The sequence below is a fragment of the Ochotona curzoniae genome, unplaced genomic scaffold, assembly GCF_017591425.1.
Source record: "Ochotona curzoniae isolate NIBS_2020 unplaced genomic scaffold, NIBS_Ocur_1.0 scaffold_2453, whole genome shotgun sequence".
Classification (NCBI taxonomy): domain Eukaryota; kingdom Metazoa; phylum Chordata; class Mammalia; order Lagomorpha; family Ochotonidae; genus Ochotona; species Ochotona curzoniae.
The window spans coordinates 18,087,717-18,101,335 of NW_024467094.1; the positions used below are offsets into that span (position 1 = coordinate 18,087,717).

General features: G+C 41.4%; 1 protein-coding gene across 7 annotated transcripts in view; it reads left to right on the forward strand.

Annotated features, from left to right (window-relative positions):
* Nucleotides 1–13,619, forward strand: part of AP2B1 (adaptor related protein complex 2 subunit beta 1) — a 121,982-nt gene that overhangs the window by 20,080 nt on the left and 88,283 nt on the right. For all 7 annotated transcript variants that reach the window (XM_041000559.1, XM_041000564.1, XM_041000562.1 and 4 more), the window contains exons 4-5: nt 50–185; nt 2,349–2,594. In XM_041000559.1, the coding sequence (XP_040856493.1) occupies nt 50–185; nt 2,349–2,594 (382 nt within the window). The remainder of the gene's footprint in view (nt 1–49; nt 186–2,348; nt 2,595–13,619) is intronic.

Here is a 13,619-nt window from a genome sequence, read left to right on the forward strand (position 1 = left end):
GTTGGTAGTCACATACACTTACTCTTCCTTTTTGCTTCCCTCTGTTCAGCTCTCTCTTTCCAGATGTAGTGAACTGTATGCAGACTGACAACTTGGAACTAAAGAAGCTTGTGTATCTGTATTTGATGAACTACGCCAAGAGTCAGCCAGACATGGCCATCATGGCTGTCAACAGCTTTGTGAAGGTAACTTCTCCCAGGAACTCAAGAGCATTCATTTGCATCTCTAATAATTTTTTTGAATGTGACTGTAGGTGTAGTTAGGTTCCATGTTGCAAATAAGCAACTGTTGTTCTGAAGGAAGATCTCTAGGGAAGTACTGGCAGTGACTAGAAATGTGCTTGTTTTAAGCAACCTATTTGCCAGAGTGTTGTGTCATTCTGGGAAATTTAAACCATGTGGTAAGCCTTCTCTTAGCGGGGCTTGGTGTATTCCTGCCAGATGGGTAGAGGAGAGCCAGGTGAAACTGCGGTGTTTTATTTTCCTGTGCTGACAAAGACTGGCCATACCACTGTATGTTATTGTAGTCCTAGTAACCTGGGGGTCTCCCTGTTGTGGCTTTGTAGAAATAATGCTTATGAATCGGATAGAGTGGGAGCCATAGGAGGCACTTTCTGTATGCTTTGTTTAATCTTAACAACATTTGAGTCTTTCTTTATATTATAGAAGACTTTAAACACATTCAAGTAGAGGGAATGGTAATAAATACCTAAACCCACCTATGTTGGAGTTTTCACAGTTAATAACACATGGCCACTGTTGTTGGATTTATACTCCCTGGGCTCTCCTGACTTCAATTTTCTGTCGAATTTGTAAAAAATTATTTGAAAGGTAGAGAGTAGGGAAAGAACAGACAGGCAAACAGAGACCTCCCAAAACTTGTTCACTTGCCAAATGTCCACCAGCAATTGAAAATCCAACCTGGGTCTGCCATATGGATGGCAGGTAGCCAATTTCTTGATCCATTACCTGCAGCTCTTGGAGGATGTGTTAGCCAGAAGCTGGAATCTGGAACAGAGCCAGGACTTGGGCTCAGCCTCTCCCAGGTAGGATATAGGCATCCCAAGTGGAGTCTTTACTACAATGCCAAACTCCTGACTCTTGACTCCTGGATAATTTTATTTTAAGTTTCTATATTTTTATTTGGAAGGACTCAATCTGGCACTCTGATATGGGGTGGCAGTATTATGAGTGATGGTTTAGCCCACTGTGCAAAACACTTAACTCCATAGTTCATATTTTTTCTTTCTTTCTTTCATTAAGGTTTACTTATTTTTTATTTGAAAGGCAGAGTTAAAAAGAGAGATCATCCATCCACTGGTTCACTCCCTAAATGGCTGCAGTGGCAGGAACTGGGAGCTTCTTACAGGTCTCCCACATGGGTGCAGGGGCTCAAGGACTTGGGCCATCTTTTACTGCCTTCCCAGGGACATTTGCAGGAAGCTGCGTCAGAAATGGAACAGTGTCCATAAATTGAACCAGTGTCCATAAGGGATGCTGGTACAGCAGGCATAGGCTTAATATACTACACCGCAGTGCTAGTTCCTATAGTATTTCTTATTACTAAGTTAGATGATCATAATCATGGGGTTGTTCCTTTTTTTCCTTCAATCAGCATTTGTTTTTCTTTTTTTTTTTTTTTTTTAAATAAGATTACTTCTTTGAAAGTCAGTCACAGAGAGAAACAAGGAGAGACATACAGGCAATGAGAGAGATCTTTTATCTCTGGGGTCACTCCACAAATGGCCGCAATTGCCAGGGCAGGGCCAACCTGAAAGCAGCAGCCAGGAGCTCCTTTGGAGTTTCCCATTTGGGTGGCATGGATTCAAGCACCTGAGCCATTCTCTGCTTCTTTCCTAGGCCACCAACAGGGAACTGGTAGTGGAATGGCCAGAATTCAAATAGATATCCATGTGGGATGCCAGTGTTACAGGCAGCAGCTTTACTGCTTTGCCAAATGCTGGTTCCCCAAATCAACCTTCTAAAATTAACTGATATTTAAATTGTCCTGGAAGATAACCAGTATGCTTTATTATGTCTTATGTCTTATGGATGTTTTCTTCTTTTCCTATCTCATTATATTGTTCAGAGAGAACAGTTCATTCTCCCTGACTGGTGATTCATAGATGCAATATATCATGTCACAGACTGCCCTGGAGAGCTGTCCTAGCCTGAATAGATGATGAAGTCTGAATAGATGATGAAGACTTATACTTATGGGAGATGAGGTTTTGATGTGGGATATAACTGGATGCTTGGATTAATGAATCCATGTTTTGTGATTCTTATAAGCTGGAATGTTACTTTTAGCCACCAGGTACACTTAGAATTCGTGACTGTTGTTTGTAGGACTGTGAAGATCCCAATCCTCTGATTCGGGCATTGGCAGTGAGAACCATGGGGTGCATCCGAGTAGACAAGATCACAGAGTATCTCTGTGAGCCTCTCCGCAAGTGCTTGAAGGATGAGGATCCCTACGTGCGAAAGACAGCAGCAGTCTGCGTGGCGAAACTCCATGACATCAATGCCCAGATGGTGGAAGATCAAGGATTTCTGGATTCCCTCCGGGATCTCATAGCAGATTCAAATCCAATGGTAAATAGACTTCTGTTTTTACAAAGAGAGCCATATTTATTTTATTATTGTTGTTATTTTTAATAAAAAATTCATTTTAGTTTTAATGATGTTTACATAGTTCAGAAGATGCCCCTGTGGACCACTGATTAGGGTAGGGAGGGTCAAGGAATGGGGGAAAATGGATGAAACAACTACCTCCAATCTCCTTTTTTTTCCTGTATCTGGTAAAAATGGGGAGAGGAGAGGAGAGGGCTACTCCCAGCAGTCCAACCTCATTAGTACCTGGAAATGGGGGATCGCCACATGATCTCATCCCAGGGTACCCGAGATGCTGTTGATATCATTGCTCCAAGATTGAGGAACTCCTTCCAAGGTTTGACTGACATAGTCCACCTTAAGTCTCTGTTTCCCCAAATACTCATTGTTACAGCTTTCCCTGGAGCGCTGTCCAGTTTGTTCTGCCTTGCATGGAACTAGACATCCTCCGCAGGCCTCAATGAACTGGTTGTCATGTCCCCCATTTGCATCTGGGCATGCCATCTGAGTGTGTGGTATTTAACATGGGCCCTTTTCAAGGCTTTTGGATGTTGGAACACAGGGTAGCTGTGGGAAACAGGACTTAATTGTGTCTTATAGATAGTATATCTCATACCTGAGGGGTTTTGAAGTGTCAATCAGGCATTCAAGGGTTTTAAAGGAAACTTTTGTATTGCACCTACTCTTGTATTTGCTCAGAAAAAAAATCTGTCTTTACAACATTTTCTTTAGATATTTACTTTAATTTTTACATGTGTATTTTTACTTTGATGTTTGTGGAAAAATACAATTAAAATGTACTTTTCTTTTAGTATCAAAAGGAAAATTAAATCCATGCATATATGAGCAGATTTTTTTTTTTTTAAGATTTCTTTATTTGCAAGGCAGAGTGACAAAAACGGGGAGCAAGACAGAGAAGGAGATCTCTCTAAATGGCTGCAACAGCCAGGCCAAAGCCAGGAGCCAGGAGCTCTGTCTCATTCTCCCACATGGGTGATGGGTTCCCAAGCACTTGAGTCATCTTCCACTGTCTTCCAAGAGCATTTGCAGGGAGGTGGATCTCAAGTGGAGTAGCCAGGGCTCAAACTGGCACTCCTCTGGGATGCTGGCAGGTGTCAGGATGATAAAGGAATTAGCTGGCCAGCCAGTGTAGCTGTAACCTGGGTGCCAGCATCCCTTAGTCTCTGGTGCTCCACTTTTGATTCAGCTCCTTGCTGATAGACCTGGGGATGCTACAGGAGATGATACAAGTGCTAGAGCCCATGCCACTCACAAGGGGAGGCATGAATGAAATTCCAGGCTCCTGGTTTAGGTCTGGCCCAGCCCCAACGGTTTTGGCTGCTTGAAGAGTGTATCAGCAGATGAAAGATTTTTTTCTCTCTCTTTCCCCCCCACCCCTTTCAAACCAGTAAAGAAATCTTTGAAAAAATTAATCAGTGGATAATCTGTATATATATTTTTGCTGAGATTTTTGAATAATTAACATTTGCCTAGAGCATCTTACTTGAAAGTTACCTGTTCAGATCTCTGCTTTGCCATCTCATTTGGTGCACTTGGTTCTATTTATTTATTTATAATTATTATTTATTTTATTTATTATCCTTCAAGATTAGTATTAAGGTGATAGAATGAAGCAAACCACTTTTTGAAAAAGATTTATTTATTTTTATTTCAAAGGCAAAGTTACAGAAAGAAGGAAAGGCAAATGGCCACAGTGGTCAAAGCTGAGCTGATATGAAGCCAGAAGCTTTACCTGTTACTCCAAAACGCCAGCCCCAAGTCCACTTTTTTTTTTTTAAATTTAAGAATTTTGAAATTCTTAAAGATTTATTTCTTTTTATTGGAAAGTCAAAATAACAGAGAAAGAGAGACAGAGAGAAAAATGTTCTATCCACTGGTTCACTCCCCAAGTGGCCACAGTGGCCAGAGCTGAGCCAATTCAAAGCCAGGAGCCTGGAGCTTCTTCTGGGTTCTCCCTTGTGGGTGCAGCGTTCCAAGTCTTTGGGCCACCCTCTACTGCTTTCCCTGGCTACAAATGGAACTGGACAGGAAGAGGAGCAGCCAGGATACGAACCAGCACCCATATGGGATCTCGGCACATTCTAGGCAAGGACTTAAGCCACTCGGCTGCTCTATTGGGCTCCCAAGTCCATCTTTTAAAGGTGCTTCGATGCTGACTACCATCAGCCGTCTTCCAGTCATCTCGCAGCCTTGGGTGCGGAAGTACTGAAATCATGATTCCTGACAGAAAGTTATCCCCAGTGTTAAAAGAGTTAGCCTTGCTTTTTCTCTGTCAAGCAACATGATGTGGCATGTTCAACAAAAAAAAACTTCATTGAGAAATAAGTTAATAAAGCAGAAGATGTACTTTATAGAATGGTTAACTAGTGCCAATTTAGGTTTCTGGCTTTACTTTTAAATTCTTGTTACTTGGAGCAGCTGTCTTTGAAATTCTCTACTTGAGGACAGTTGAGGAAATGACAAGTATTTGAGCTCCAAGCAGATAAGCAGAATATCATGTACCCTGTGGAAACTTATTAAAATTCAGACATTCCAAGGTTAGATGAAGGTGAGAATTTAATTCCTGTAGACAACTCAGATTTTGAGTTGGGGGAAAAGGTATTTTTTATAATGATATCACTTCTCCCATGTCTGGCCTAGGAAGTTAGATGGTTAGGAATAAAAACGTTCTGAGGTTTTGGTAGTAAAGATGTTTGTTTTTTTCCTGAGCAGCGCTGAGTTCTCAATCCTGCGGATGTGAGAAGAGATTGTGAGACCGGGCTGCAGGAGGAGGGCTGGTCTTCAGCCGTTTCATAGTACTAATCCAAGATATGCATGCATTTAGTTATTTACTCACTCACTTATGCTGTTTTACTGTGTGAATCTTCAAACATATTTGGAGCTGAAGAATGACTAAATAAGTGAGCTAATCTACCCTGATTGAATTCTTGTCAGTTCATACCAATCTTGTTTTATTTCTTTCCATGTCCTCTAACTTTCTGTAATTTAAATAGGTAACATGTGAATGGATTTCTGTTTTAATATATTCTAATGTATTAAGCTGTAACATGCTATTAATAATTCTTAACCCATTTGTTGCTAAAGCATAAGGTGTTTGGGGAGACTTTCAGAGAAAGTTCAAGATTACTTGGTTGGTCTGTGAGACACTGTTTTGCGATTGCCTTTTGTCTCTTCAATGCAGGTTTTCTTAGCACTGGCTGTCAGCGTTAGATCTCTAAAGATCTCTCTCCATTCTTGTTGGTTTCTCACTAGCAGAATGTTTCACTGATATTGTTTGATGAATTGTTGTTGAGCTACTCAGAATGTAAACTTAAGGAGGCCCCCAATTTTCCTGGCTAGGTCTGTGTCTGCACAAGCCTGAAAACAGGGTGTCTCCTTCAGTTTTGAGTCTGGGGTCCCTCTCTTGCCTCATTCTTGTTTTGATTTTGTTACACTTTCAACATAGAGGTCTTTTTTTTTTTTAATGTTCACATGCCCAATTAGAATTTTCATTTTCTCAATAGGTATAATTTCTTTTTAACATAACTGATTAATCCTAATCCTCTCCCTACAAGTGCTGCATCCCGTATGGATGCCAGTTTGTGTTCTGGTTGCCCTACTTCCCATCCAGCTCCCTGCTTGTGGCCTGGGAAAGCAGCAGAGGATGGCCCAAAGCCTTGGAACCCTGCACCTGTGTGGGAAACCCAAATAAGCACCTGGCACCTGGTTTTGGATCAGGTTGGCTCTGGCCATTGTGGCCATTTGGGGAGTGAACTATTGGATGGAAGATCTTTCTCTTTGTGTCTCCTTTGTATCTGCCTTTCCAATAAAAATAAAATAGTCTTAAAAAAAAAAGGAAACAAAGTGAAAACTTTGAGCACTTTTATGTGGAAATCTTTTCAGTCCTGTTTCTGTGCTAATGAATATGAGTTGTCACTGCTCTGGAGCAGTGATTTTGTTCTACTTTTTCAAAGGCTCTCCACACGGTGGCAGCACTACACCAGCAAATGTAGACTTTTATGAAGGATATGAATGTGTCCTGGGTGGTTGCTTGTAGACCAATGTCCTAGGTCCTTAAACACCAGAGTATCTGCAGAGATGTTTTGAAATCTAGTGAAGTAAAATGCTGGTCAGGTGCTGAAAACACTTGGTGTTAAGGTGAGGTACAGTCTGATTCCCAGTTGTAGCGTGCCTTGCATAAAATGGTACAGCTTCATTATATTTTCTTGTCTGTATATCACCCACACCTTATATTTTGTAGTAATTTTATCGTGTAAATTTATTTGTGGTTTATTTATTTATTTTTAAAGATTTATTTTATTTTTATCACAAGGTCAGATATACAGAGAGGAGGAGAGAAAGAGAGGAAGATCTTCTGTCCCATAATTCACTCCCCAAGTGAGCGTAACAGCCGGTGCTATGCCGATCCATAGCCAGGATCCAAGAACTTCCTCCCATGCGGGTGCAGGGTCCCAAAGCTTTGGGCCATCCTTGACTGCTTTCCAAGGCCACAAGCAGGGAGCTGGAAGGGAAGTGGAGCTGCCGGGATTAGAACCGGTGTCCATATGGGATCTTGGCTCATTCAGGGCAAGGACTTTAGCTGCTAGGCCATGCCGCCGGGCCCCATTTGTGGTTTATTAAAGTTGACTTTCCTGAAATACTTGAGAGAAGAGATGGATTTGAATTTATTTTCAAGTTTGTTTATTTTCATTTATTGTATGGTAGAAATATCAGAGTGAGGAACAGAGTGAGGCAAGATCTACTTTCCATCCATGGGATTCAGTTCCCAAATGCCTGCAATAACCAGGCTTGGACCAGCTGAAGCCAAGAGTTGGAACTCCATCTGATCTCCCACATGGGTTGCAGGGACTCAAGTACTTGAGCCATTATCTGCTGCCTTCTCAGGTGTATCAGCAGGAAGCTGTGTTGGAAACTGTGGAGCACTTGAGTCGTCAGCTCTGCTTTACCAGGCACACTAGTGAGGAGACGTATTGGAAATGGGGCCTCAAACTGGTGTCTGTACGGGATGCCAACACAGAGTGCCCCTCATCCACTGGTTGGTTCCACGAATGATCACAGTGAAGAGGATTGGCCAAGGCTGAACCCAGAAGCTTGGAACTCTGTTTAGGTCCCAGAGGAGAAGCAGGGGCCTAAGCATTTAGGCCATCTTCTGGTGCTTTTCCAGGGACATTAGGAGGGAGCCAGAGTGGAAGTGGAGCAACCAGGATTCAAACCAATGCTCATATAGGATTCTTACGTAGCAGGTGGCAGCTTAAACCAGCTGTGCCAGAACGCCAGTGCCAAACTTTATCTTGAAACACTTAAAATAGTGAACTCTGTAAATTGTATATCTTCTTTCCATGTAATCAAGCTTTCTTGGCAGAATGAGATCTGTTGTCTCAACTGGGTAGTTTTAGATGTCATTTCAGTGAGGAAGATGGGCGGCAGAGGGGAGGGGAGAAGCAGGGGATGGAATATTATAGGACGTAATGTGGCAAAATATTATCCAGTTGACACTTGAAGCAGTGTTTTGAATTCAGTTCTAAACTAAGTTTTACTTGTTTGAGAGGGAACAGAAATTTAGTTAGTACTGCATGCCATTCATGATCTCCTCGAGGAGGTGGTGATGACTGAAGTGCTTACAGCAAACACGTACACTCCTGTTCTTTACCTGTCTGTTGAGCTAGCCCAATATCGGAGATGGGAATATTATAGACTATTTGTGACTTTTAGAAGAGGATTAAAAATATGTAAGCTGCCTTCATTTTTCTTCAGAATTGAGTTTTTTGTTTTGTTTTTTATTTATTGTTTTATGACACTATTTTTTAGGCCCTAGAATTTCCCTGGCCCCTCTGCAGTCCCCCCCCCCGCCCCTTGTCTCCCCTCCAGTGTTACAATGGGTATTTTTCGTGAGTTTTTACAAATCCATCATGCTGCCTCTGAGAGATCTCCCAACAGTGTAGGAGATGATTAGCCATATCGCTGTGAGTCCATCCTTGTACTGCATGCATGAGGACACACTGATCTCTGTTTCCACCTATGAACATACTAATTTCTGCTACACTTCCATTATGCATCCCCTTAAGTACAGTCTGCCACAGGGAGAAAAAAGAAAAAAAGAAAAGAAAATTAGTGAGCCTTCATCCACATGAATTTGACAAACGTATAACCAAGGTATCAGTGTGACGCAAGGGTGATGAAAACGAGTCTTCAGCATCTTCTTGTAGGAATAAATGCTAGCTGTGCCTTGTGTGGCACTAATGAGAGTACAGTAAGGACTAGATCATCGTTACTTATGGGCCCGTAGCAGTAACAGTGATAAAAGGGACATTGACGGGCCCGGCCCGGTGGCCTTGCAGCTAAAGTCCTCGCCTTGAATGCGCTGGAATCCCATATGGGAGCCGGTTCTAATCCCCGCAGCCCCACTTCCCATCCAGCTCCCTGCTTGTGGCCTTGGAAAGCGGTTGAGGACTGCCCAAAGTCTTGGGACCCTGCACCCACGTGGGAGACGCAGAAAGAAGTTCCTGGCTCCTGGCTTCAGATCAGCTCAGCTCTGGCTGTTGAGGCCACTTGGGGAGTGAATCATCAAATGGAAGATCTTCTTCTCTGTCTCTCCTCCTCTGTATTTATCTGACTTTCCAATAAAAATAGAGTTTTTTTAAAAGAGGGGGGATATCGACAATCTCAGGTGATCACAAGCAATCTCTTATGGATGATTGATTAATGAATTATATTGCAGGGTCTTATTGAGAAAGGTACAAATAATTAGAAAGTACAACATGGTAGAATTCACAGGTAAAAATCCTTAGATTTGACATTTATATTATGAAGCAAGATTTTTATTTGTTTTGATTTGAAAGGCAGATTTTGCAGAGAAGGAGAGAGAGAGATTTTCATCCCCTTCCTTCTCCAGATGGCTTCAGTGGCCAGAGCTGAGTTGATCCAAAGCAGGAACTTTTTCTGAATCTCCCATGTTGTTGTTGTTCCTAAATACTTGAACCATGTTCTGCTGCCCTCTCAGGCTGTAAGCAGAGAACTGGATTGGAAGTGGAGTAGCCAGGATTCAAACTGGCACCCACATGGGATCCCAACCCCACAGGTTGGAAGATTAGTTTGCTGCACCATTGTGCCATCCCTCTTCATACCTGCTTGGTCTGTTATTCCACAATCTTTAATGTAATCACATCTTCAGGGTCAGGAGCCAAGAAAATTGCAAATTGAACAGAAAAACTGAAGCATAAATTTGCTCACTGTATACGACCTTGAAGGTCATTGCTGGAAATCAAAGGCCTCCAGATAGTAATTTAGTTAATAGGAGGAAGTCAGTGTGCTGGAAAGTGGTAAATTCCTTGGGTTCTGAGGCTGTGTGAGTGAGTAAAATTATAGAGTGCAGGGTGAGAAGCATTTCAAGGGTCAGGAAAATTTAGAGTCTCAGAGAGAAACGCTTCTCTGCGATAGTCCATTCTCGGCCCGTGTCTAGGTTTCCTTCTCGAGTCCTGTCTTATGGGATCGTTTTCATTGTGAACATACCCTACTCCTGCAATTTACTGCTTTTTAAAAGATGGGGTCAAATTCATGTCCTCAGAATTGCTACATACCGGGTAGATATAGCTTATAAATCAGATTTTATAGCTAGACAGTAAATCATAGCTGTAAAGTGCTGCCAGAATATGATTTTCTCTGAAATATATGAAATAGAAATTTGCATTTTCCCCTGTATTAATCTCTGTGTTGGCTCTGCCTGAAGGGAGCGTTGACGTATGTTTCTGTCCCCCGCTCTGCCCTTGCTCTCCCTTGCCCCTGGCTGACATTTTCAGGCCTGGCCAACTTCGCCTTCGGGTTAGCCCCTGTCTCCTTCTGCCCGTGCTATTGCTGAGCAGCCCTGCACTTCTCTAGGTCTGTTTCCTTACCTGGAATTTTAAAAAATACATTTTTTTTTGTAGGGCCTGGCACAATGGTTCAGTGGCTAAATCGTCACCTGGCAAGTGCCAGGATCCCATAGGGTGCCAGTTCTTTTACTGGCTGCTCCAAAGCAAGGAGCCTGGAGCTTCACATGAGTAGCAGGGGCCCAAACATTGGGCAACCCTCCACTGCTTTTTTTTGGGCCATTATTAGACAGGTTACTAGAAATGAAGCAGCCAAGACACAAATGGCACCCATATTGTGTGCCAGTGTTGCAAGTGACATTTTTACCTGCTGTACCACAGAAATGGCCCTTAAACATTCTTTTAAAATTTGTTTTTACTCATTTGAAAGCAGAGAGAGACATACATGATGATGTTCTGTTCTCTGGTCCATCCCCCCAAATATCTGCAACAGCCTAATTTGTGCCAGGCTCAAATCCAGGAAGCTAGAACTCCATTCACGTTTCTCATGTGCATGGCAGAGACCCAAGTCCTTGACTCATACCTGCTGCCTTCTGGAGTGTGCGTTATAAGAAACCTGAATGGGAAGCAGAGAGCCAAGTTGAACCTGACATGCCTATGTGGCAACTTAACTGGCATGCTAAATGCCTGCACCAAGATGCTGATGTTTAAGAGAAAATGTCAATTTTCCAAGGGGAGAAATGCAACACATAGTTGACTGAACAGTTCCAAATCACAATAATATTGCAAGTTGAAAATGCATGCCTTTGCTTAATACAAGAAAGTCAGTTGCTGCAATGGTTGCATTTTTTTTTTTTTTGATGTATTATTTGGGAAAGGCTGTCTTAGAATAAGTGAATTCTAAATTTCCATCTATTGACATTTGTTTTCAAAAGTAAACAGTATATGTAGGTAGTACAAAATCTCAAAGAAATACATTATTGGTAATGACAAGGGAATGATCATGTATACCTTAACAACCAAGTTGCTATCTTGAAGTTAGTCTTCATCTATTTTAAATTCTGTGTTTCTGGCTCATTTTCGTTTTCATTAAAAGAATAAGAGAAACAGGGCTTGCTGACCAGGAGAATTGGAGATACTCCCTAACGCGTCTGCCATTTCTGCAGGTGTAGTAGTCAGAATGTGAAAATTGGGAGATGAAAGTGAAGAGGTAAAATGGAAGGAATTTAGAAGGATTTCAGAGTTTTGATATTTGGAGTGGGAGAGCAACTCCTGGGCAGTGTAACGTGAGGCAGTGACATCTTCTCTGTGCAGGCTTGGCCAAACGTCTTCTGTGGATCTGATCTTTCTGCATGTCTTAATTAGACTTAATCCACTCTATTTCCTTTTCTGTTTTAATGTAATGGTAAGTGGAAATTGCCTATTTTAAAAACCAGAACTTATTAGCTACATTATGCACTTGGTTTAATTTCCAGTTGCTTATGAAGATAGCAGAAGAATTCTTGGAGCTCATCTGTTGAGCATTCTGTTCTCTCTGTCTTCTTCATCGTCCTGTTTAATTTTCCCATATCTCATTTTTTTTTTTTTTTGCATCCTGTTATCAGACCTTACTATAGCTTTTTTTATGTATTAAGAGTTTGACTGATAGAAGTGCAAAATTATGGTTGGAGATTACTGTGGACAACTGGTAACCAAGATTGGTCATGTGTTGGCAATAAATTAGCCAGACATTTGGGTCTTTCTTGTAATCTTGTATACTGTGATTTCATTGAAACATGTTACATGTAGGAAATCTGATTGCCTGCCTCTGATGTGTGTGGAAAGAACTTTTTTCTTCCCTGGGCCTTTGAATTAAATTCCTTGCTTGCTGATAGTAAGGAAACAGGAAGTTAAACATGAAAGATTCTTGTGAAATGTGCAGCATCCGGGTCCTGGCGTAGTGGCCTTGACGCAATGGCCTCATGGCTAAAGTCCTCACCTTGAACATGCCAAGATCCCATATGAACACTGGTCCTAATCCTGGCAGCCCCACTTCCTGTCCAGCTCCCTGCTTGTGGCCTGGGAAAGCAGTCAAGAACAGGCCAAAGCCTTGGGACCCTGCACCACTTGGGAGACTTCGGCGGAAGTTCCTAACTCCTGGCTTTGGATTGGCTCAACTCTGGCTGTTTTGGCCACTTAGGGAATGAATCATTGGATGGAAGATCTTCCTCTCTATATATCTGACTTTCCAATTAAACAAACAAAAACATAATTTTGAATTCATTTTTATGGGGCTGTACTGTAGTGTTTTTTTGTATTCTTCAGTTTTCAAATGAAAGTGTTATTGGTTGTAGATTCGTTATGTTAGAAGTAATCTAATTTGACAGGGTGTCGGCTTTTCCTCTTGCAACTACATGGATTCCTAGATCTGTGAAGCAGGGTACAAGTGTGCTTTATTGTCTGAAATAGTGGTTTTTCATTTATATACTCTCTGAGAAAAGGGTATTTTTAAAATAAATTATTTAGTTGAGTCTACAATGTCAATGATTATAAGATGTGTTATACTATTCTTTATACTGGGGAAAACGCTTCCTGTTAAACTTACAGACCATTTGATTGCAAAAGGCATAGCCAGTTTCAAAAGACGTTAATGTGAACCACTGTGCAACTTACATACTTAATGAATTATGGTAATATAACTTACCTGAAATTTTCATAAGACTTTTTAGAAAGCACTTACACACATGCCACCTCATTTTTTGCCTTCAAACTAAAACTAACCTGTGAGTGAATTGAATAAGCCCATTTCCAGATGAGGAAACTGAATTACATATTCTCTGATTATATGTGCTCTGGACACTGTAGACTAGTAAGCTCAGATCTCAAGCCTACATATTCTTGCTCTAAGACATATAATATAAATGATAGTGTCCAATGTTCCTCCAGCATCTACACACCTATAAAATTATTTAAGTCAGATTTTTTTCTCTGCTGATTAATATATGTCTTTCTTATTTAAACTTAACCATTTGTTAAAAGGTTTGTTTGTTTGTTTGTTTGTTTAGGAGACAGAGTTAAACAGAGAAAAAGAGAGGGAGAAACAAATTTTCAATCCAGTGGTTCACTCCCCAAATGGCTGCAACATTTGAGGCTTGGCTAGTCCAAAGCTAGGAACTTCTGGGTCTTCCATGTAGCTACAGGT